The sequence below is a fragment of the Triturus cristatus genome, chromosome 5_2, assembly GCF_964204655.1.
Source record: "Triturus cristatus chromosome 5_2, aTriCri1.1, whole genome shotgun sequence".
Lineage (NCBI taxonomy): Eukaryota > Metazoa > Chordata > Amphibia > Caudata > Salamandridae > Triturus > Triturus cristatus.
In genome coordinates, this window is record NC_140588.1 from 961,969,306 (window position 1) to 961,994,696 (window position 25,391).

The 25,391-nt window shown below is 47.8% G+C and overlaps 1 protein-coding gene across 2 annotated transcripts in view; it reads right to left on the reverse strand.

Annotated features, from left to right (window-relative positions):
* Nucleotides 1-25,391, reverse strand: part of COL4A6 (collagen type IV alpha 6 chain) — an 847,824-nt gene that overhangs the window by 284,357 nt on the left and 538,076 nt on the right. For both annotated transcript variants that reach the window (XM_085608162.1, XM_085608161.1), the window contains exons 20-22: nucleotides 24,118-24,267; nucleotides 10,130-10,225; nucleotides 3,000-3,142 (exon numbers count right to left, since the gene is read on the reverse strand). In XM_085608162.1, coding sequence (XP_085464288.1) covers nucleotides 3,000-3,142; nucleotides 10,130-10,225; nucleotides 24,118-24,267 — 389 coding nt within the window. The remainder of the gene's footprint in view (nucleotides 1-2,999; nucleotides 3,143-10,129; nucleotides 10,226-24,117; nucleotides 24,268-25,391) is intronic.

Below are 25,391 nucleotides of genomic sequence, written 5' to 3' on the forward strand. Positions count from 1 at the left end.
CAAAGCTTTGCATACTGCGGGCTTCTTAAAGGCCTCTCTTCCCTGGTCCAGCACACTAGGGAGCATAGGCAGATATTGGCTCCTAGTCTGTTGAGGCAGTAGAGTTTCCAGGAGGAAACATGCCTTGGGTTTCTCCTCCGCCATTTTCACTCCCTAAGTCTGTGGAGCCTTCTGGACGACCATGTTATAGATCCCTATGTCGTCTGGCGGCGAGGGCCTCAAAGGGTAAGTGCCTACGCCTTCTTCTGGTGATTCTGCGTCGAGATCTTGCCATTCCACGTCTTGTGCCTCCGAGGACGTCGAGTCCCGGTAGGATTGCAGATCTTCGTCGCCTTCTCCCTCAAAATAGTAGTCGTCTTGCCCCAGTTCCTCAACTGGTTCAGGCGTTTTCGGCGGTTTCGCTTCTTCGTCGTCCCTTTCGGCTTCGACCACGGGTTTCGACGGGATGGTGTATTGACTCATCTTCTCGTCAAAGTCCTTTTTCCGCTGTAGGACACTCGCCATTTCGGCCTCGTGCCTCCTCTTCTTCCTCTCCATCTCAGCGGCATGGTCCTAGGATGCTTGTTTTCAGTCCAGGGAGGACCTGGCTTGGCAGTTCGGGCTGGACTGTACCCATGAGGCACAGGGTCAAGACTGATTTGCATATGGCTGGGTTCAAACTGGAACGGCATGGTGAGCAAAAAAATGATGGATTTAGGCCCAGATCTCTGTACTGGGGTGAATGTATGACATTGTTCTGCATTCTGTCCATCAACTGTTGTTTTTGCATTTGTCACCCCAAGTGGAAAGGGTATGCCCAGACGTGGGTCCCGTGCTCCTCATGCCACTGGAATCAAGCTATCCTGGCTGAAGAGGGGTGAAACCCCGAAACCGGTCCTAGGATGCTTGTTTTCAGTCCAGGGAGGACCTGGCTTTGCAGTTCGGGCTGGACTGTACCCATGAGGCACAGGGTCAAGACTGATTTGCATATGGCTGGGTTCAAACTGGAACGGCATGGTGAGCAAAAAAATGATGGATTTAGGCCCAGATCTCTGTACTGGGGTGAATGTATGACATTGTTCTGCATTCTGTCCATCAACTGTTGTTTTTGCAGGCGTCAAGGGTTGGAGCGCTTCTCTTCGAGGCCGGCGACGACGATGTCGGCCCTTCTTTCCTCTGCACCGAGGTGTCCTTCTCGAGGGCAACCTTCGACATCTTTTCGAGGTTTTTCGCAGATTGGGAGTCCTTATCGAAGGATCCGCTCGGTTGACTGTCCCTGGAGGCTGTTGCTTTCGTCGAGTGTTGCGGCGGCAGAGCTCCTTTCGAGGACTTAGCTTCACCTCTACGAGTGTCGCTCGGGGCTTTTGCTTCCCTTTTTCGAGTGTCGCTTGGGTGTTTAGGGGTCGACGACTCCCTTACCTCCTTTGACGTCTTCTTATGGACCTCGACGACTGTGCAGTCCTCCGGTCCTCCGGCGATGTTGTCCTCTTTTACACTGGAGAGCCCCAAGTCTCGTAGCGTTGGAGGTGGTCCCTGCCCCTGCATGTTGTGGTTCGCCCTACTCTGCCTCTCCCTTACTATAAGGGTCTTGGGTGTGAACGCCGAGCAGACGTTGCAGTCTTCGCTTCTGTGGTGGAGCAGCAGGCAGAGGATGCAGACCAGATGCTGATCCTTCTGGGCGTACTTGTGGTGGCAATTGGTGCAAAATTTGAATGGTGTTTTGTCCATCTCCGCGTACAGGAGCCCCTGCGAGCGCATTCTCCGTCGAACGTCGAGGTTTTTTTCATCAAAACTTCTCCCTCGTCGCTCCGGGTACCTGACCTGTAGTCCGGTGTATTTGAAAACTCGTTTCTTCGTCGATTTGCTTGATTCCTCTTCCAAAACTCTGGAACTCTTCAGCAAAGATCCAGACCCAACGGCGGAAAAAAGAATCTGAAGATGGCGACCAAAGGTGGGAGCGCGCCAACGTCACGAAGGACACCAAATGGTGGGACGTCCCCGCCCACCTGGGTCACGAAAAAAAAAAAAGAGAAAATACTACGATTCCGGACCCAACCACAAGATGGCGGAATAATGCACAGCATAGTGAATCCAGAAAGATTCACGCTGCAAAACTTAATCGCTGTGGTCTGAATTTTCCTAACTCTTCAAGTGTAATATGTGAATGACTTGAAAAACAAGATAAGACGGTGCATGGCTATGTTAGTTGAGTACAAACACTGCGCTACACTACAGACCCAGGAAAATGAAGGAATATTTCTTCTCTGTTTCCTGCTGTATTTTGTAGAGAGATTGGACAATCACCGCCAGACCCAAAAAGCGGAATCACTTACTCTAAATATCATTATAAACACTTCAGTTCTTTCCAGTGCTTCCGGTTCAGCATAGTTGCATTCATCTTAAAAACAAAAGTGGCAGATAACTAAAGGCAAGCATTTGTAGGGCTCACTGGTGCCAGGGCTGCAAGTGAGAATTGGATGCCCCAAGAGAGGCCTATCTAAAAATCACTGACATGTTGCTATCTCATTGTAGATGTCTGGAACCATGAAGGTTCTGGATGTCTAATGTCAAGGGCTATCTTGGAAAGGACTCCTCCATAATGCTTCTAGTTTCTTCAAAGTCACTTTATCTAAACATCAGTAAAGCATGCTAATGGATCCCATAAGAGAATGTCATGATGTAACATCACTCACAAATACACTCTCCTTTTCTTTTTTTATTAGAGGAAGGCAGACACTCTGCGTGGTCTCATTATACCACACACCACCCACGGTCACCTTGTTTTTAAGATTTAAAGAAGGGTTTGTCACATGGGTAGACAGACACATTGATATAAAGGGTGCAATAAAACAGTATCTGTAACTCAAGAAGCCCTTCACTAAATAAGGTGAGTGGGTGAGCAGAGCTTTCCTTTCTTAATATTGGAAAGCAGTACACGTTTTCACAAATAAAGCTAACGCCTGCTTGTGAATTCCCCAGCTTCTAATTAATATTCTTCCATGTTTTCAAGTTGTACTTACTGGTGATGCTGGAATTCCAGGCGGGCCCATCACACCAGGATCACCTCGATACCCTTTGAACCCAGGAAAGCCGGAGATGCCGGGCCTGCCGGGGGGTCCCTCTATTGGCTCACCGTTCTCACAATCACAGTCACCTGCCTCTCCTGGAAGGTGAAGGGAGGATGTAAATGTGTCAAGATGGAAATGCAACAACACGTATTCACACCGTCTAATGAGGTCAATGCAATTTTCGTTCAGTAATGAGGAAAAAAATATAAGAACATTTTGAAATATCGCTGTCTTTACGATCAAAGTGTACTGACATTTAAAATGAAGCAGACTTATTTTATGCAGTGCTCTGGCACAACAGAAATGGTTAATGATAATCTTTATAACCCTAAGCATGGTATGGGTGGTAAAGATGTAAGATGTTTGCTGTTTGAAGGTAGTATATTCATAGCAGCAACTATAAACTGGCAAAGAACACAAACTGAACAGAGGTCTAGCAGAGATAATCATTCTTTTGGCCCCATTTTCTGATTTTAAGATCGCTTTATTGTAGGGCAAGCATTCAACAATTCTAGGCGTGTTTGATGCCAATGACACATCCATATGCCAGTGTGTATCTTACACATTCTGGAATAATATAGTATCAATATTCAATACTGCCTTTACAAGCGAGGCCTGTGCATGACTTGAGATTGTGCCCACTGTTAGGGCACGTTATAAGGAATGAACCAATTCCTGCTGAAGAACTCTACAATGGAAGAAATGTTAGGGGCACCAGAGCCTCAGCAGATAGGCTGACCCCCCCTTACTCCTCTTGTGTTCATTCTGTGTTCATGGAGACAGGCTAGTCAGAAATATTTGAATGTGATTCATATGGTCATTTCTTAGTACCCAATACTTTATGATGACTAACAGGCCAGGCATTTTGGAGTGTCTGATGGTTATTGCCAGGTTTAAGAAGGGGAAAAATTGACTGACTCCACCACCTTTCAACACCTACTATGTTTAAATTGCATGAAGAAATAAAAAAGTTCAGTCTTAAAGGTTTATCTTGCACCAGTTGATTACTTTGTTAGCCCTGTGTACAAACCTGCCCCATTTCTGTTTTTTATAGTTGTATAATCTCTGTTAAGAAAAAGGTTTATTGCTATAAAGTCTTTAAGGGACATTGTTACATTGCAGGTGCCGGATATTGAAATCCTTAGTTCTGTAGTGATTAATTCTTGGCACCTTCATAAATAATAAATGTAAGGAAATGCCTCCATTTGTGTGGTTAACCTCATGTTTTAGGACTGATGATGCTGGGTTTTCGACTCTGCGAGTGCTCCGAGCCTCGTAACTAAACCTCAGTGCCAGTGCCCGGACCCTAAAGTGTCTGTAGTATTGGCAGTACCCAATTGGAAATGACTAACCTACCTGTAACTCTCTACTATATGGTACCCAGATACCCGGGACATGTAAGTTGGAGGGGTACCTCAGGGATTGCAGCACTGGTTGTGCCACCCTAGAGGCCCCCAATGTATAATGTATCTCCCAGCCTGCCACTGCAGACTGATGAAGCAGTCGTTTACAGCTTGTCTGACTTTGCCATTGAAAGCAGTGGCAAAGCCACAATGTCCCCTGTGCATCTGTGGAAGTCACCCCTCTGGCAGGCCTACAAAGTCCCAAGGCAGGGTGCAACATATGACACCGGTTGGGCATTTAGTTTACAGGTTCTGACAGTAAAAATTCAAGACTGCCATGTTTACTGTGGAAAAGCTTGTTTTCCTGATTGGCGAGTGCAGGGCTATACGCTAAACCCCTCAGCCGTGCAAAATCCTGAACGGTGAGACCAAAGTGGGCACTTCAAGGTATCAAACAACTCCTTACATTAAGCTCAACTTGAAACTTAAATCAAAATTACTGTAACTTATTGAAGTGTGCAGCTTTTAAAAAGCTGCCACTTTGTTGCCTTCAAAACTACTGTGCCTTCTCGGGCACACATGAAGCCTGTTCCACGAAACAGCTTTCTGCCCTCCTGGGTAGATGTGTCAACGACTCTCAGGAAGGGAACAATGAGGGATTGCAGATCAGGGAGGTGTTATCTCCCTTCTGCAGGAAGCCACATAGGTGTTAGCCCCAAAAGGCAGGCTCCAAAAGGAAGCCACCTTTTGAAGGGCAAATGTGTAACACTACGGTGGAGGGCTGCCCCATTGTTTAGGCAGAAAGGTTGGCACGGGGAGCAGAGAGGGGAAACCAGTTACCAAACTGTTTTCCACAAAGGTGTGCAGCCGTGAGGTAGCCACACCCCAGGAGAGGGCTAGTAAGGTCCACATAACAAGAGTGGGGTCTCATCATCTTGAGAGTGACCAGAATGGTGCATCCTAAGATGGCCAGGAGCCACACTCCACAGGAAGTGGTCACCAGGTGGAAGGGAACCTTGGAGTCCATTGGCTACCAACTGCATCCTGCCCTGGGGGGCATTTTCCGATCATAAAGAGGCCACCCCTGGCACCTCGACTTCAGATCTCCACTGACCTGAAAGGAGGATAGAAGAAGGTAAGCCCTGCTGCACAAAGGGATCATCAAAGAGAGGCTGTACTGTTGAAGACAGCACCTGCTGCACCTGGTGGTTAGCAACTGTGCATGTTATGCCCTGCTCAAGGAGAAGTTATCTCAAGAGCCCAGTGAAGCCTACAGAATTCAAGGGCCATCCGGTTGGCATCCTGTTCGCAGCACAGGAATACAACTGCTGAAGAAGCCTGCTGAGGCAGATTGGTAGCTCAAAGTCTTCAAGCGCTATCACTGTTGCCGTGCAGCACATGAGACCAAGACCCGATGCACAGAGTTAAACTCGAGTTTGTTAAACCCTGGACTACTGTCAAAGAGCTGCTGAGACCCTCAGAGGATGAGTTATCGACTCAGGAAGGGTTAACCTGTGACCTTGACTAGTATTCCAGCAGCGATTGGACTTCTGCCAGCCTGGAGAGGACTTCGAGGGACATCATACCTCTGTCCAGGGCCACCTCATCCAGCTCACGGACCAAGGAGTGCTCGCAGCAAAACCCCCGTTGATCGCGTTGCATCTTCAGCATCATTCAAACTTACATTACGACCACACCATAGAAATCCATCGCAACACAGATAAAGTGCCTGGAACTGCTGGAAGACTGCTTCTTCTGTGAAAGTGACTGTTTCTGAGGACCTCGCTGGTCCCCCTGACTACCTCCCTGTCAGAGTCGGTTGGCCCAAGGAACTCTACCTGACCACATGAACACTTTCCCAAGTTTTCCTTGAAAAAGTTTCCAAGTATCAATTTGCTGAATTCGCCAATGCATGTTCACGGTTGAGTGAAATGCTTTGATTTATTAATGTAAATTCCACATCTCCAGAACCCTCTGGTAGATCTTTTTCATTGTGGTGTCTTCATTCTGTCATGACCTGCGTTGCGCATCGACATCGCTCCCAGGCCACAACGAAACTACATATCCCAAGACACCCTTCTCTGCAGTCTCGGAGCACCAGGACCAGCGAGCTTCCTGATTGGGAGGCTATATAGCCCCGCCCATGCCGACAAACGGGGCTTGACAATCGTTCCTGCTATTCAAGTCCCCCACTCACGCCAAGCGGACGGTGTTTCCCTGCCGGAGGTCGGGCGTGCTACACTCCTCACGGATCCCGAGAACTGCGACGACTCCCGGAAGATACTTTGCCACTTGAAGGTAAAGCGCCAGGCGGACGGTGTGTCCCCGCCGGAGGTCGGGCGTTTTCAACGCGTCTTCACCGCAGCCACCCGAGCGGCTCAGGTAGGGCTCCTCGCTCGTGCGAGACCCTCTTCGTTCCCTTTCCCAGACTCGACAGGGTTCCACAATTACGCTAGGTACTTAGGCCAAGTTGCGCGGTTAATTATCCCGCATTTCCATAACTCCATGGAACTTCCCCGAAGGGAACCACATCAGCAGTGACGTTGGGCTACGCGTTTACGCTGTGAGGAAAACAGCGAGAGACACAGCGTTGCCTTAACTGTTGAGACTAGCGAACCTGGGTGCCACCAGTTATAGGTGGATTCTTGCGCCAAACGAGCAGTTGGTTTCTTTCTGGGCGACTGAGCAGACAATAAAGGGGAGTTCACTGTGTACAACTAATCCCTTTAAGTTGGTTCAAATGCCCATCCGACGTGCCTGCTGATACTGGAATCATTCCCCAACCGTCTCCACAGAGCACCACACCGAATGATCCCGTGTTCTACCCTCCTCTCCCGGGGGGACATCTGTTCATAGAGTAGTGTCATTCTCTCTGGGGCACGACGCGCCCTCGGGAAGTAGGGAACTTTCCTCTGCCGCCGTCCCTGCTGCCTTCTAGTCAGGTTAGTGGCCACCGCACAGTGTGCTCCTAATACGGTCACGACAGATTCTCATAAATATACAGTCTATTTTTATAAATTGCTGTTGGATTTTTTAAGTGTCGTGTCGATTTCTGCTTCAATTGTTTAGGTGCTGTTTAAATACTTAACCCTTGTTCCTCAGTGTAAGCCTTGCTGCTCTCAGTGCCATAGCTACTCAGGGTTGAGCTGAAGGTTTGACAGACTAAACCCATTGGACCTAAAGGGGGTTGGTAAGTGTATTATATGGTGTTGCACAACTGCACCACTTAATACTCCCCATTTCCTCACAATAATAATAAAATGCATGGCATAGGTGAAAGGCTTGCTATTTTAAAAAAACATCCAGCAGCAAACATCAATGTTTCTCTATTTAAATTCTTACTGCACACCACACTTAGGATGCGGCATGTTTTCTTTTTGTGGCACATGCTTGCAATACAAATTCAAAACATAACCATTGCACAAGCCAGCCAGGGTCAGACAAACTGGCTTTGCCAATGATTGTTTCTAATTTGTAGGCCGAAGATGACTCGATGTCAACATCATGTATCTCAGGAGTGATTAACGTCTTAGACAGGTAAATAGATATTTTTGAATAGGCGAATAGAGAGTGGTTGCGGAAGATGGCCATTTTATGTATTCTGATGGACAGTGGCTTTTCCATGTTCGGTGGTTAATTTTTGTGGGCACAGCTTTGTTATTGAAATAGTGTAGTTCTAGAGCTCCGTACATCTCATTGCAGTTCGACTGAAGCTACAGTCCAGGGTGAAAGTATGGTGATCGATGCAAGAAACAGCCACTGTCATCCATGTAAATATGGAAAATATTCATATACTTCCAGTGGGGAGAGGCATGCAGGCATTGTACTACTGGCGCTTGTGCTGAAGGCATATATATCATTGGTTCTCCTTCTCTTTCCAGGAAGTAGGCAAATCTTGTTCTGCTCACTGGTTTGAGTGATGCACGGTTTAGGACATTAATAGGCACATGCATCAACCTTTTTTGCGAGCGCAAACGGTGCGATTCGCAAAAATCGTCCGTTTGCGACCGCAAAAAGGGCCTCTACGATGCATGAAACTGAAAGGCTTTCGCAATTTAAGAAATCGAAATTTATTGCGATTTCTTAAATTGAAATTGCATTTAAGGAATCGCAAAATGCGATTCCTGACATGCGATACATGATGAAATCACTAATAGCGATTTAGCTAATAGAGGGGACACAAATTACCATCAATTTGAACTTGATGGTAATTTGCAAAAACTTTGAAAAATGCACAAAAGTGCATTTTTCAAAGTTGTAGGTTATACACACACATGCCCTTGGGGCATGTGTGTGCGCAACATGTGTGCACAGTTCAATTTCATGGGTGCACCAGGGTGTCCTTTTGACACCCTTGCACCCTTGAAATTGCATGCGCAATTTGCCAGTACCGATTGGTGCTCACAAATTGCGCTTGCACTCTCCCATTCATTCCTATGGGTTGGCTCATAGGAATGAATGGGAGAGCATTCCTTAATTGCAACTCGCAATTTGCGAGTCGCAATTAAGGAATGTTTGGGAATCGCTAATTTTATAGCAATTCCTACATGCACAGGCTTTTGTAATTCCTTAATTGCGATTCCTTAATAATCGCAATTAAGGAATCGCAAAAGCCTACATCGATGCATGTGCCCTTTAATTTACAGAAGGTCAAGAAGTCAGTTATTTGAGTTGGTCAATTAGGATCTAGCTAATGGCTCCCAAGATTAGAGTTTGTCAAGAACACTTTGTTTTTATTTAGTTATTTTTAGGACTGATGCTTACACAAAAGGCTGGAGACTCACAAGACAGGTATGAAGGTGGTGTGAAATTTTAGCTCACTATTGATTACAATCATTTGACAGTATGTACTTACCTAAAATTGTTGACATTTTTTTGCATTATTATTAATCATTTATATAGCGCAACTATTACCCAACATGCATCTTGGTGCTGGTAACTCTCAGTAAAGAGGGGAAAGTCTATTAAAAAGGCAGTACTGTGCCACTCTACTTTAACCCTCCATTTCCAGGGGAAGAGCCAGGTCTTTAGACTTTTCCTGAAACTCAACAGGTCGGTGTTGGTTCTTAGGGAGAGTGGGAGGTCATTTAATAGTTGAGCACCTTTCACCTGGAAGGTTCTACCTCCAAATCCTGTCTTTCTAAAAGAAGGAACAGATACTAGGCCGGCATGGGATGATCTTAAGGTTTGTGTGGGTCTATAGAGTTCAACTTTCTGTTGAAGAGCTTAGGGTCCTGTGCCATTTACTGGCCTATGTAGTATGCATAAAGCAATAAAGATGCATCTTTCCTTTACTGGCAACCAGTGAGTTCCTGCAGTGTCTCAGTTGCAGAGTCCGGTCTTCCTTTGTTTAGTGCAAGCTTGGCAGCCAACACCTGAATCCTCACGAGCCGTTTGAGGCCAATTCATAAGCATGTATGACTCCTGAAGGAGTACTATAAGAGTACTATTACACATACTCACTCACACCTTCCTCTGTGAACTGGCCCTGAAACGTCCAACTCTATTTTAGTAAAGGTGCAAACAGGGCACAGCCCTAACCATTTGTACTACATGTGTATGAACATTTCTTGATAATTCCATTTTAGATTTTTGAGGCCAATTTGCGAAGGCATTTATGAGTATGTGAAGCAGTACTATGACTGTACTACTTCACATGCTCATAAATGCCTTTGTACACTGCTCCCCTAGTGAGCTAAGATAGCACATGTCAATGTCAAATATTTAAATGAGACGTACCTTTGAACCCTGATGGCCCGCGGAATCCGGGAAAACCTTGAGGGCCAGGTGGGCCAGGAAGACCTTCCACTATTGATCCAATTCCGATGACAGGACCTGTTTGATAATATACAACAAAACAAAATATTCAAGGTATCATTTGTTTTAAGAACTCCACTACATGAGCAAAATATTGTCTCAAGAAGAAAGCAAAGATTGCCTTTAGAGGCATAAGACAGCTGCTATCTGGTGGAAATGGGGGGAAAAGCCTACATAAAGGGTATTTATTTTTGAAAGGAACCTGAAATAGTCCTCATAAATGTCTTTAGCAATTGTGATGCAAACATACATTTCTAAAAGAATGTATCACTCTGAATAAAGCCCAAGAACATGTTAAGACTGCATAATTATGTTCAAACAATGCACTGAAGAACAAACTACTTACCTTCAGTGACACCTTTTATTGCAGACACTCTCCTAGACGCAGCTTCCTTACCTTAGAATTAACCGTAGATGTCAGATTGCATCTGGAACTTTTTGTGAGCAGTATCCCTGCGCGCTGGTAGGTGGTGTTGTGTGGCTGCGTGTGACATTGTATGCGCAGGAAGTGACGTATGAGGTGTCAATATAGGCACCACCCCTGTGTGCTGTCAGTTTCTTTTTGTGACTTTCCACGCCAGGAGCATGAAGCCACGACGAACACTGACCACTGGTGTGGAAAACTAGGCCCTGAAAGGGGAAATCCCTGTCCCCAGAAATCCATTCGTAGACCGAGGAGGATGAGTGTGTTGGTAAGGAATCTGTGGCTAGATAGAGCTTCTACCAAATAAGGCACTATCAAAGAAAAGTAACTTGTTCATCTGATAGAGACTTCTAGATACAGATTCCTTACCTTAGAACAGATGTGGGTCTGCAAAACAATTTCACACTAAGAAGTCCTGCAGGACCAAACAGGAAAAAATCCCAACCCTATGGACCTGAGTGCCCAGGCAGTAGTGTATGGTAAACTTGTGCAGAGACGCCTATGCTGCTGTCTGGCAGATGTCTAGGACCAGAACTGACATGCTAAAGCAGTGGTCGCAGCCTTAGCTCTGGTGGGGGATTGCTTCTTGGCCAATGTGTAGCAGATTTTAATGCAGAGCATGATCCATCAGGAGATGGTCCGCTTCTGCATGGCCTTTCCCTTCTTTGCTCTGACATACAGCTTTAAGAGTTGGCTGTCCACCTGGAACTCTTTTGTGCATTCAAGGTAGAACGACAATGCTCTTTTAGGTCGCTTCAGTGAAGTCGAACCTCTTCTTGAGGACATGTGGCAGAATAAAAAAATAGGAAAGGGAGTGAAAAGGGTCAGCAGAAAGGAAGCTCTAGTGTGAAGAACCAGCTTGTCTGGGTAGATGGTTAGGTACAGATGTCTGAATGACAAAGGTTGAAGCTCAGTGACCCTCCGGGCAAGTGTTAATGCCACCAGGAAGACCGTCTTGATGAGAAAGAGTCTGAGAAGACAATTATGCAATGTCTCAAAGGGACCGCACATCAGAAAAGTTAAGACCAGATTAACATCCCACTGAGGCATGATGAAGGGCAAAGGTGGAAATGTGTTGCCAACCAATCAAGAAGCTATTTACAACAGAGGATTTGAAGATGGATGGCTGGCAATCGCAGAAAGGCTGAGATGGCAAAAAGATAGCTCTTTAGGCAGAGCCCTGCTGTGCAAGAGAAATTATAAAGAGAAGGACCTGAGAGGGGAGCAGAAAGAGGGTCAACTTGTTTCTCTGGACACAATGCCACAAACGTGCCCCAGTGGCAGGTGTATACAGTCTTGGTGGAGGAACGGCTAGCTGCCATGATAACAGTGCAGACTTCGGGCAGAAGGTCAAAGCGGGCAACTGTCACCACTTAATCTCCACACATGAAGGTGCAGCATTGACAGGTTCGGGTAGAGAACCCTCCCCTGCTGCTGCAACAACAGAAGATCCTCCCAAAGGGGCAGCCTAATTGGAGGACCAATGGCCATTCTCAACAGCTTGACATACCAAACTCTCCGAGCCCAGTTCAGAGCCACAAGAATGACTTGGGCCCTGTTGTTCTTGATCTTCTTGAGAACTGTAGGAAGCTGGCTCTTTATATGATATACCAAAAAGAGGTATATCGTGCAAACAGTCCAGGTGTTCTTACTAGTGAACAGAGACTTGCTCTGGCAAACCCAAGGTGCTTTTCTAGGGGGTGGTGTGGTCAAGCAGCCTTAGGCTTATCAGAGAGGAGTGTTAGAGATCTGCAAATACACACAATAGTCAATAAATTATGTACAAGACACAAGAAGGAGATCCACACCAATTTATAAAAATAACATATCTTTTTTATACTTAGGCACCAGAATCAATATGATCAGGTAAGTACGTTTTTCAGTGGAAGGGAAATGCTACTTACCAGTATGCATCTGTTCTTGGCATGTAGAGCTGCAGATCTACACACTATGCATAGATCGCCATCTGGTGTTGGGCCCGGATGTTTGCACTTGTTTTTGTTCTGGAAAGTCTTTGGAACATAGTGCGCATGGGCATCGGCTCCATCCTCAGATTGTTTTTCGCCAGCAGGGAAATGATGGAGCTTTGTAAGAAAACAGGAAAGATGCCTATGTATGCTGTATCTAAATAAGATAATACTGGAACAGATAAAGGTAGCCGGGGAGGCAGGTGGGCGTGTGTAGATCTGCAGCTCTAAATGCCAAGAACAGATGCATACTGGCAAGTAGCATTTCCCGTTCGAGGCATATGAGCTGCAGATTACACACTATGCATAGATTGTATAGCAGTACTCGCTCCTAGCGGTGACCACCAGTATCTGTTGCAGTAGTTTGAAATAGTGTTTTTAGTACAGCCTGGCCCACACTAGCTTGTTGTTTAGTTTGCACATCTACACAGTAGTGTTTTGTGAATGTGTGTGGTGTAGACCATGTAGCTGCTCTGTAGATATCATCTATGGGAATGTTCCCTAAAAATGCCATTGAAGCCCTATCTTTCGTGTAGAGTGGGCTTTAGGAGGAACAGATAATGTACGTTTTGCTTTGTGGTAGCAAATTTGTATGCATTTAACAAATCCACCTAGCTATCCCAAATTTCGATATGGGGTTGCCTTTGTGTGGTGGTGAGAAAGACACGAATAGTTGTTTGGTCTTACGAAAGGGTTGTCTTCTCTCGATGTAGTAAAGCAATGCTCTTTTGACATCTAAGGTGTGAAGAGCTCTTTCTGCGACTGTTTGTGGCTGCGAGAAGAATACGGGCAGCTCCACAATTTGATTTAGGTGGAAGGGAGAAATGACTTTAGGAAGGAATTTAGGATTAGTTCGGATAAAAACCTTATTATGATGCATCTGCAGAAAGTGTTCCTGAATGGTTAGTGCTTGTAGTTCGCTAACTCTTCGTGCAGAAGTAATGGCTACTAGGAAAGCAGTTTTCCATGTTAAGAATTGTAGCTCACATGTATGTAGAGATTCAAATGGAGGCCCCATTAGTCTTGTGAGAACGATGTTTAAATTCCACACAGGTGAAGGTGGTACTCTGGGGGGAATTATTCTTTTGAGGCCCTCCATAAAGGCTTTTATGGCAGGTACTCTGAAAAGTGATAGATGTTGTCTATTTTGTAGATATGCTGCTATGGCAGCAAGATGCAGTCTAATAGACATGTAGGCTAAGTTGCATCTTTAGAGGTGTAGTAAGTAGCCTATGATGTGTTGGATAGACACATCTAGGGGATTGGTGTTGTTGTTATGACAATATATTACAAAACGTTTCCACTTGGCTGCCTAGCATGCTCTAGTGGTAGGCCGTCTAGCTTCTTTAATGACGTTCATACAGTCAGGGGCAAGGTTAAGGTATCCGAATTCTAGGACCTCAGGAGCCAGATCGCCAGGTTGAGCTGAGCTGGGTCCGGGTGTCTGATCTCTCCATGGTTCTGGGTTAAGAGGTGTGGAGAGAGGTGTAACTTCTGGTGAGGAACTACGGAGAGTTCCAGCAATGTGGTGTACCACGCTTGTCTGGCCCAAGTTGGAGCAACTAGGATGAGAGTGTAGGAATGTTGCTGTCGTTTGCGCACCACTAGTGGAATGAGTGGGAGAGGCAGAAAAGCGTACGCAAATCTGCCTGACCAGTTCATCCATATCGCATTGCCTTTGGACAATGGGTGTGGATATCTGGCGGCGAAGCTTGGGCATTTGGCGTTTTCGTGGGTGGCGAAGAGGTCTATCTGTGGTTGCCCCCACATTTGAAAAAACGGTTGAAGAACTTGCGGATGAAGTTCCCACTCGTGGATCTGTTGTGTTTGACGGCTCAACAGATCGGCTATGGTGTTTTGGACTCCTGGGACATGTTGAACTAGGAGAAAAATGTTCTGAGGTATAGCCCACCTCCATATGTTCTGTGCTGGATGAGAGAGCTGCAGAGAGTGTGTCCCGCCTTGTTTTTGTATGTAGTACATGGCTGACATGTTGTCCGTGCGGACTAAGACAGCCTAGCCTGATATGTGTTTTTTAAATGCTTTTAAGGCTAGGAATATGGCTAGTAACTCCAGGTGGTTGATGTGGAGTAACTTTTGTTGAGGTGTCCACCTGCCCTGCATGGTGTGATGTAGTAGGTGAGCTCCCCAGCCGGAGATTGATGCGTCCGCTGTCATAACTATTTGAGGAATCGGCTCTAGGAACGGTCGCCCTTTGGAAAGGTTCTTGGTGTTCCACCACTGCAGAGAGCGATGAGTACAACCGTCTACCAACACCATCGGTTAACTGACCTTGAGCCTGGTTCCATTGGCGAGCTAAGCACTCTTGAAGAGGAAGCATCTGGAGTCTTGCATGAGGCACTATGAATATGCAAGAGGCCATCATCCCTATGAGTTGCATGAACACTTGAGCTGGAAGAGAGTGTTGCGGTTGGAATTTGGTGAGAAGAGTTTGCATGCTTGCTATCCTGGCGCGACTGGGATAGGCTAGCGCCCTTGAGGTGTCTATTGTGGCACCGAGGTATTGTTGTGTGTGGGACGGTTGCAGATGGGACTTGGTGTGGTTTACTGTGAACCCCAGGTCGTGAAGTTGTTGAATAGTGGCTTGAGTGTGTTGTACGCACTGGTTGTATGAGCTGGCTTTTATGAGCCAGACGTCCAGATATGGGAAGACGTGGATGTGTTGTCTTCTTAGGTGTGCTGCCACCACCGCTAGGAACTTGGTAAACACTTGTGGTGCTGTTGTGACTCCGAATGAGAGTACTTTGAATTGATAGTGCTGACCGTCCACTACGAATCTGAGATATTTCCTGTGAGCGTTGTGAATGGGAATGTGGAAATAGGCATCCTTGAGGTCTAGGGTAGCAAGGAAGTCGCCCTGTGAAAGCAGAGGAAGGACCTGCTGGAGTGTGACCATGTGGATATGGTCTGAGTGTATGTATAGGTTTAGGGGTCTGAGGTCTAGAATAGGCCTTAGAGAGCCGTCCTTTTTTGGTATGAGAAAATACAGGGAGTAAACGCCCTTGTTTTGTTGGTGCAGGGGAACTGGTTCTATTGCACTTTTTTGTAGGAGGGAGATTACTGACAACTTTATCAGTAACAAATGTTCTTGTGACATTGGACGCTGTTTGGGTGGTATGTTTGGGGGGGGTAGATGTTAGTTCGAGACAGTAGCCTGATTGAATTATCTGTTGCACCCACCTTTCTGAAGTGATGTTGGTCCAGACAGGAAAGAATTTTTGGAGTCTTCCCCCGACTGGAGTGGAATGGTCTGCGGAAAGTGGAGGGAAGTCATTGGGTGGGGGTGGAGGCAGAGCAGGAGTTGTTGGTTTTGACTCTGCCTTTGCTGTTGTTACCCCTGTAACCACCTCTTTGGTAACCGTTAGTAAAGGTGGATTGGGTGGGAGCTTTGTAAGAAGTGGAGGGGCTATCCGAGGAGTAGCCTCTGTGGGTGCTTCTGAAGGATGAGCGACGAAAGGAACGTCTGGGAGCTTGCAACTGCAAGGCTCCCATAGATTTAGCTGTGTCTGTATCCTTCTTCAGTTTTTCAAGGGATACGTCAACATTAGGGCCAAATAGGTATTGCTCATCGAATGGCTGATTGAGTATGGAACTCTGGACTTCAGGTTTGAAACCTGAAATGCGTAGCCAGGCATGCCTACGCAGAAGGACATTGGTGTTTATTGCCCTTGAGGCGGTATCTGCTACATCTAAGGCACAACGGATGGAAGTGTTAGTAATGGTTTTACCTTCTTGTATGAGTTCATTGGCCCTATTTTTATACTTGTCTAGGAGGTGCTGCATTATGCACTCAAGCTCATCATAACGTGCCCTGTCGTACCTAGCTAACAGCGCTTGAGTATTGGCAATGCGCCATATGTTTGCCGCCTGTGACGCCGTTCGTTAGCCAGAGGCGTCCAGGAGTTTAGACTCCTTATCTAGTGGTGGTGCGTCACCTGATGATTGGGAATTGGCTCTTTTTCGCGCATTGGAGACTACAAGGGAGTCTAGTGGTGGGGGCCTTTAATGTAGGCTGGATCGGTAGGGGTGGCCTTATACTTTTTTTCGATCCTAGGCTTGATGACTCGAGCCCTGACTGGGTCTTTAAAGACCTCTGGTGTGTGCTTAATGACCCCCTTAAGCATGGGTAAAATTGAGGTGGACTTTTGTGTGGTGTCAGAAGTGTCCATGAGAAAATCCTCCTCCACGGGGTCTGTGTGTAGGTCAACCCCGTGGTACTGGCCAGCTCTGTGGAGGACCTGGTTAAAGCCCATAGTGTCCTCTGGGGGGGGGGAGGCCTGGAGGGGTAGATGTCCTCTTGTGGGATGTTAGGTACGTCTGGGATGCTATAATCATCCTAGGGGTCTGGGGAGCCAGTAGGACTAGGGTCCCCTAGTGGTTGATCGTCCGCACCTCCCCCTGCATCATACGAGGTGTCATCATCTTCATCATCATCATCTACTGGAGTAGGGGATGGTGTAGGAGAGTGGTGTGCTGGGGAAGGAGGAGCAGGAGGGCCGGAGGAGGAGGAGGAGGAAGAGAAGGGATCCTTAATGGAGACGTAGCAAAATCTCTCTTTTTAGGTGGTGGAGCTGGTGCAGGCGTATCTAGTGGTCGCTTCTTGAAGCAAGCATCAAGTGACCAGTCTTGGGATCCTTTACAAGAGTTTTTTGGGTAGGATCTGGGTGAAACAGTTCTTCTGTGGGAGGCAGATCCTTTGGTGTCGATGGTGTTGGTTCCGTAGGCTTTTTCGGCGCCGACTCGGTAGCGGTTCTGGGTTTGGAACCGTGCGGTTTTGCAGTGTCTTTGGCCGATGGAACCTGTTGTCTTTTTTGGCTTTGAAGCATGGGAGTCGGGCCCTTTGGTGGCAGTTTTTTGGTCGGCTCAGAGTGTGTTGTCGGTGTCGAGGAGCCAGTGCCAATCTTCAACGCCGAGTGCTTGGATGTCGAAGAAGAGGTGGGCGTGGATGAGGAAGAGGACGGCTTCTTTTTCGGTGCCTATGTATGTTTTTCGGCACCGTGGGTACGCTGACTCGAGCCCGAGTCACCTGAAGGCTTAGTAGGCTTCTTTACCGGGCCCGGAGGCGGAGCATGGGAAGCAGTCTCTCGGTGTGCACCTGGGCCCGAAGGTGAAGGTGTGACCGAAGCCTTTTTAGATGGTGTCGAGGGGGGGTTGGGGTCGGGGTCGACGTCTATACTCACGACCCTCTGTGCTGGAGTGATGTCCTCGACGTCAGAGTCATTGGCTTCGGAGGCGCTGACGAGGCCTGGCACATCGACGCCCTCTAGGAAGATGTCGTCGGGGATCAAAGACGACGAGCGAGCCATGGTTCTTCTAGCTTGACAGTCCCGAATCGTCTTCTTGGAGCGGAAGGAGGCGCAAGCTGGACAATCTCTGGCCTTGTGCTCCAGTGAGAGGCAGAGGTTGCACACCTCATGCAGATCAGTGTGGGGAAACTTCGACCCACATCAAGGACACTTTTTGAATGGCGTCCTTTCCATGAGCCAGAGATAAGGCCCAGGTAGGCCCGAAGGCCTTCGTCGATGACCGGAATCGAAGACTTCGAGGTTGTTGAGAGTCGCGTGGATTGGGAAACGCGATTGAGACAATACCGTCGAAAAGGGAAGGATTGCGCGTCGAAAGAGAAACTGGTAACGGTTTCGTACTGGAGCGCGAGAAACACATCCGAGCCCGATGGCGGAAAAAAACAATCTGAGGATGGAGCCGATGCCCATGCGCACTATGATCCAAAGGAGGAGTCACATACCTCGTGACTTCCAAAGACTTTCCAGGACAAAAACAAGTGCAAACATCCTGGCTGTGAGAAAGTGCCATCTTTCTTGCATGGTATGCCCCCACTTTTTACTGAATTGCTGAATGTACTTTGACTGAGTGTGCCCTGGACTCCTGCCAATCAGGTGCCCAGGGCCTATGTTCCTTCCCTAAAAACCTCAAAACCAAATTGGCAAACCCTGGCCACATGTCAGCCCCTGGTAAATGGTACCCTAGGTACCCAGGGCCTTGTGACCAGGGAAGGACTCTAAGGGCTGCAGCACTTATTGTGCCACCCTTAGAGCCCCTGTACCCTAAAACAAACACACTGCCCGTGCAGGCTGAGTGTCTGGGTACAAGACAAAACAAAGAGGCGACATGGCACACATCCCTGGTCCCGGCAATTAGGCGTGCCCGGATCGGTGGGCGGTCTTTTAAATATCTTGCGCCCCGGGCCTGGAATGCCCTCCCACTGTCCTTAAGAAAGAGCGAGAGCTTAATGTCTTTCAGAAAGAAGCTCAAAACATGGCTGTTCGGCCAATAAGTCTTTTCTTTCTTGCCGGGGCTCTGCGGTTATGGGTCTGATAGCGCCGAGACACTCTGCCTGAGTAGCTGAGCGCTTAATAAAACTCCAGATAACATAACATAACAACATAACATGCCCACAACCTACACTGCCATGGCATACATCAGCCACCCCTCTAGCTGGGTGCCCTATGCCAGTGGTGTGGGCACAGGAGCATTAGCCCTGTGTCCCTACAGTACCCAGGTCCATTCCTGGGCACTGTAAGTGCAGTGCTACCATTTAAGAGTACATGGTGCTGACAGCTCGTCAAACACAAACTCCACAGCACCATAATGGCAACACTGAAGACTGAGAAGTTTGGAATCATTAAACCCGCACTGATGCCAGTGTGGGATTTAATGTACAAAGCACTACAGAGGGCATCTTAGAGATGCCCCCTGAAACCTAACCTACAATCCACGTCTGGTCTGGGAGGTTGCCTAGGCTGCCACACAGCAGACATGTGGCTGGACCCCTGGGTGGAGAGCCCCCGCTCTCTCCTGGGCCTGCAACAATGCACATCCTAGGCAAGGTGCTAGGTCTCCTCCCCCAGGATGGACAGGGGGAAGCTTCAAAGGCATGACGCCTCTGTGAGCTTCTCCAGGCCACTTGCTGTACCCAGCAAACTGGCCCCCAACGGTTCTAACCCCCACTCTGGCGGGAAGACTAGCCGGAAACCCCAAATAAGGACAGGGGATCTGCCAGCCTGCCAACCCCACCCCTCAGGTGGGGGAGGCGAGGTGAAGCACATCTCCAGGCGCTCGCCATCTTGAAGATGGGAGGCCCTGCCCAATCAGGACTAGGCTACTGCCCCCCTCCCAAAGGAGAGTGGCAGGATAGGGGGTGTACCCACCCCAGGGCAGGGACCCATTGGTCCCTGCCCTGTACCTACCTGTAACGCCCTTAAATCTAGTATTTAGAGGCACCCTGAACCTTCTTTCTCCAGATTCTAGATTTCGAAAAAGCAAAGAAGAGCAAGAAGAAAGAAGACCTGCCATGCAGCTGCTAAGAAGAGGAAGACACCAACTGCTTTGGCCCCAGCTCTACCGGCCTGTCGACCCTCGAACCTGCTCCTGCTACATCCCGGCACCTTTTGTGGCCAGCAACCTCACAAACCCTGGAGGACCTGGCTACCTTGTGACTCTGAGCATCTGGGACTCCCATGAGAAGTGGCGCTGCTCAAAGCAAGTTCTAACCCCTGGCATCAGCCCGGAACCGCGAACCCTGCACACTCTGCACCCGCCAAGCCTGGCTTGTGCCGGGGTGAACAAAGACCCCGAGGACGTCCCCCTGGCGACTGTGACCCCGAATCCGGCACCCGAGGACTCACCTTGACGCTCCTGACGACGCCTGCAGCCTCAGAACCAGGTACCCCCCCAACCGCGATCAACAGAGGGTTAGATTTCCCAACATCAAAAGGCACCCCTGCACCCGGCGCCCTGCGGCCCCCTGTGCCCAACTCCTGGGTACCTACCTATCCTCCAACTACCTAACTTACCTCTCGAAGTGGTGGTGGCACCTGAAGAATCTTCGTCCCCGAGCTTGCAGCCTTTGTTCATCCTGGAGCTTTCCCATTGAAATCCATTGAGCGCCCGAAGGCTCAAAAGCACCCTGCAACCAGCCGCCCGAGTGGCCCTGGCTGTGTAACCTCTACTCCTACCTACTTCCCCATTTGCCCTGAGCAAGTGACCAGGAGCCCAGCTCCCACAGCTGCGTGGCCTGCTAGTCAGCAGCCACCTACCAAGGACCCCTACCTCTCATAGGATAACATTGGGCACCCGGCTGCCCCTATGCCGCTGAGGGTGTAACAATTGTACTTACCTGACCCTGGAAGACCCCTGAGTCAGTGCGCAGAACCTCAACTCTGCCAGTCGAGTACTTACCCAAAAGCCGATAACCCAATTTTCCTCCATAGGGTAACATTGACTGGTTTCTTCTGAACTTTCTTCTAAGTGTGGAGTTTCCAAAACTTTAAATATTCACCTAAAATCAACCGAGCAATGAAAACACTCACCTGCTATTAGGAGAGATCCCAGTGCTGGATCTTGGTGCCCAGCACTGACCCTGAAAAGTACTCACAACCGTACTTACCATTAACCCAATTTTCTTCCATAGGAAATCATTGACTGTTTTTCTGAGAAATTTCTTCTAAGTGTTGATTCTTGCAAACTACAACTATTCTTTAAAAATCGTACAACCGTGAAAATGTAATTGCTTACCTGTTTTAGATAGAGGTCCCAGTACTGAGCCTAGGAGCCCAGTACTGGATTACAAAAGTAACGAGAACATACTATACCTGTAACTTGAATTTTCTCCCATAGGGAATCATTGACTGTTTTTCTATGAAATTTCTTCTAAGTGTCAACTTGTGAAATAGCAAAATATTGCCTAAAAATCACAACAGTAACTAAGTCGACTTTACTCAGTTGTTTCCAAGACCTGACCCAGGACTGAATCTAGGATCCAGTCCTGGAGTTAGAAAAGTAATCCTGAAAGTAATCTATTTCAAATAACAATGTATTATTGTGTTTGAAACTGCGTTGCCTATTGCAACAACCTGTAATTATTACCTACAAAAGTCAATTGCATATTGCAAAAGTATATAATTAAAGCATCTCATTCTGAGAAAGTATATTTTAATACCTATTGTTGGTTCTAAAATAAAACAACCATATATTTTTTATATAAACCATTGGCCTAGAGTTCAGTTCTTGAGTGTGTGAGACCATTTGCTGACTGAGTGTGTACAACAAATGCTTTACACTGTCCTCTGATAATGCCTTACTGCTCGACCAAGCTACCACTTTAGAGAGTAAGGTTATATCGAACTTTAACCTCTGCCAAATCCCTGGGGACTGTGGACTCTGTACACGCTGTACCTATTTGGGAACAGTATATACAGAGCCACTTTCTTACAGCGATAGTTCAGTAATTTTGCAATTATCGGCCTTGGGGGGTGCGGTCGCAGGTCAAGGGAGCGATGTGCTCTCTCAACATCAAACATGGGTGAGAAGGTGTCACTGTCGAGGAGCGTAACCAGCATTTTTCGACTAATTGTTCCATATATCCCGTCGGGGTCGACTCCGGCAGGCCCGTTATTCTTAGGTTACTCCTTCAGGACCTCGCTTCAAGGTCTTCCGCTTTGTCCTGTAACACCTGTATCACCTTACCCAGTTGTTTGTGGTCCGAGTCCAACATTATCTGCGACTCTTCCACTTCCGTGATTCGGCGTTCCGCCATGTCAATGCGCTCTGCGTGTTTGTCGTGTCTCTCAGACATTCTATCCATGCGGTAGGAGAGAGAGTCCATCTTAGTTCCCAAGACTGATAGTGAATTCTGTAAGCCTTTCTCCATCGCTGTGAGCATGGATATGTCACCACCATCTGGTTCTTCCCGAGGCAAGTCCTGCCCATTTTCTCCTTCATCCGCAGTCGCCTCTCGCCCCCTGGGCTTCCGCTGATCGAATGACAATTTCGGCTGCGTTTTATCAACTCTGCCCATCTTCACCTGCCAATAGAGGTCCCTGGGGTCCAGGACACTCTAGTATTCAAGAAGCAAATACCGTCCAGGAAGACGAAACAGCAGCGCGGAGTCAGGATCGAGCCACCCAGGCCAGCCGCTACTGTCTAGGTACTTCAGAAGGTCAGCACCGCAGTAATCGAAGTTGCACCACTCCCAGCTGCACCAGTTGCTCAGAGCTCAGATGGCACAATGTGCTCCCTACCTCGCTGGGACACAGGCAGGGACAGTCCCCTCGCACCACCGCAGATAGGGGCTGCAGTTGGACGACGTCGTCCCCAGAACCACAAGGGGTGGGGGGAGCACAGTACTTAGTGCGCTGGTTCAGGCAGCCAGGGCAGCAGCGTCGCACAGCATTAGCCGTCTCTCAGCGTTGGCAGCCGCCGTTTACACGTCTCTCCGAGTCACGGGAGTTGGTCAAGGCTAATGTCGGTCCCCACACGCCATCCGGAGACAGCCCAGCAGCAGGGAGCAAGCAAGCAAATGGTCTTTCGGAAGCGGCTGGTTACGTCTTCCGCCGCCGCAGTTCAGAACATACAAAATGGCGGGCTTTGCTTCTCACCCAACACAGCGCTCACCCACTCGCATGTCAGACCTCCTGTTAACCCGAACACACTGATCTGCAGATCAAGGGGGCACAGTAGTGGGTCCGCCGCTCTCCGCTACACCATCCGCGCCGATGCGCCAGCAGCCATGGGTCCCAGGCAGTGGAACGACCACGGGTCTCGGAGCATCACTACTCTGCGCCAGCTCCCGGCATCCCCTCTCGGGAGGACAGTGTGGTGCGGGACTGTTCTTGCGTGCTGAGGCAGGTTACGAGACACCAGGGGCCACCGCAGCCATCGCGGTTCCCCTTTTTCCACCAGGGCTCCGCGCGACACAGAGCAACTCCACTTCCGGCTGCCACAGGGTGGTATGGCAGGCCGGGGCTTAAGGCCTGCTTCAGGATGTCACTTGTCGGAGTTATCCCGCTCAGTCGTCCGAGCGAGTACAGGGGTCAGAGTCAGTTCTTCACGCTCCGATGTGTCTCCGGGACCGAAAGCGACACCAAGGGAGCTGTGATATGTCAACAAATGCCGGATTGGTGAAGGATAGGGTGATGGTTGTGCGGAGCTCCCCGATCAGGCGGCCATCTTTGGCGCTGGCAAGCTCCGCCCCCCACAACTGTACAGATTCTACCCACTCGGTGGCTATCCTAAACCACCAGCCAATTTAGAATAAACAGACAAACAGCAAAGCACTTACCCCATCAGTGCTGTCTGTCTTCTGACTGACATACAAACACACATTTTTTTAGATAACAGCGAGGAGAGGATGGCAAGTACTGCTGGACCGTAGACACATAACACTGTAGCGGGTGGGGGGGGCCTCCACTTAACGTCAAAGTTACTAAAGCACTTCAAGCAAATATATAGCCCAAAAGAAGTAAAGGTCTTGACTGCTTTCTGTTGTGCATTGAAAAAATTAAATTTTTGCTTCAATTATTTTTCTTTGCGTTTTCTCATATTTCTTGTACTACAATTCTTCGAATGCAGTATATGTTTCTTCTGCATCTCCTAAACCAGCCCCAGCAATGTAAGATCCACTTTATGCACTCGTCCCTTCGCCTGTAGAACATTTTCATGAATTGATTGAGATCTGAGGACACAGGGAGATTTCTTACCTGGGAGTCCGGGCAGACCTTGCTCACCAGGGGACCCTGGAAGCCCATCATTGCCTGGACGTCCACTGGTTCCAATCTCTGTTCTTCCCGGGTCACCTCTCTCTCCCTTGATCCCTGTAAGACCTGGGAATCCCTGTGTGCCAGGAGGACCTTTATAAAAAGACATGGAAAAGATTTAGAAATTGATTGCGCTGATTAATTTAATTATTCACCGAATTCTGGAATTTAACCAATTCCTTTAAATTTCCCTTACAAATACCAAGCATTGGCATAGACGAAAGGTCTCGACTTTGGCACATACTGGCTTTGCCAATGGCATATAGCCATGCTGTGCAGCATGGCTAAGGAATTTAGGTGAGACCTAAAATATGTTTCTTATTTTTAAGCACACCTCCTTTGATCTTTTACGAGACACTTTGAATAGCAAGGTTAAAATCATGATGTGAATGACTTCCAGTAATGTCAACCTACTCCCGGCAGAAAGTAATGGGCTGCACAAGATCACAAAGCAGTCCGAGGTAATAAACTTCATATGTGCAATACATCAGTTAATCGATGGCAATTGAGCAGATGGGGACTTAACATTAACTTGCAGGGTCTGTCTGAACAGTTCCACTTGGTTTTAAAATAAGGTCTTTGGAACTAGTGAGTCACGCATGGCAGTGCTCTGGGAGACAGCCACTCACAGCAAGGAAGGGAGCACTTACAACCAGCTACACTCTTAATTACTGCTGCCACACTACCATCCAAGCAGTAACATCGAGGTTCTGTAGGTATGGCAACCCACCTCTTACAAGGGCTATCTAAACTCTTTGAAACATAAACATAAAACATGTTTTTAACTTCGGCATGATTTACCAGTTAAAAGTTCCTCCATTAGATCCTGGTTCTTAGCGCGCCCTTTCATTGCTATTCTAGGATATAAAAGCAGCCTTTAAACTCATGAAATTACATCGAGGAAAATCGGGAGCTGCAGTGCGGGACACAAAGGTGTGTTCACTCTCAACCAAACAAAAATGTTAATATTTACTTTAAAGGGCATACACACTGCACATCCTGGCCCACCACTTCCTGTTTCAGGATTGAAAGGCAGTGCTTGAAAAGGAAGACAGACTATATAACCGTAATGCTTCCAAACACGAATAGAAATATTTTTTCACTTGGAAGTCCGGTATAAGTTTCCTTCTTTAATGACCAGAAGTCACTCTACAGTATTAAACAATATTTCAAACGGCCCAGAACCACTAACAGTTTGAAAAAATAAAGGTCACAAA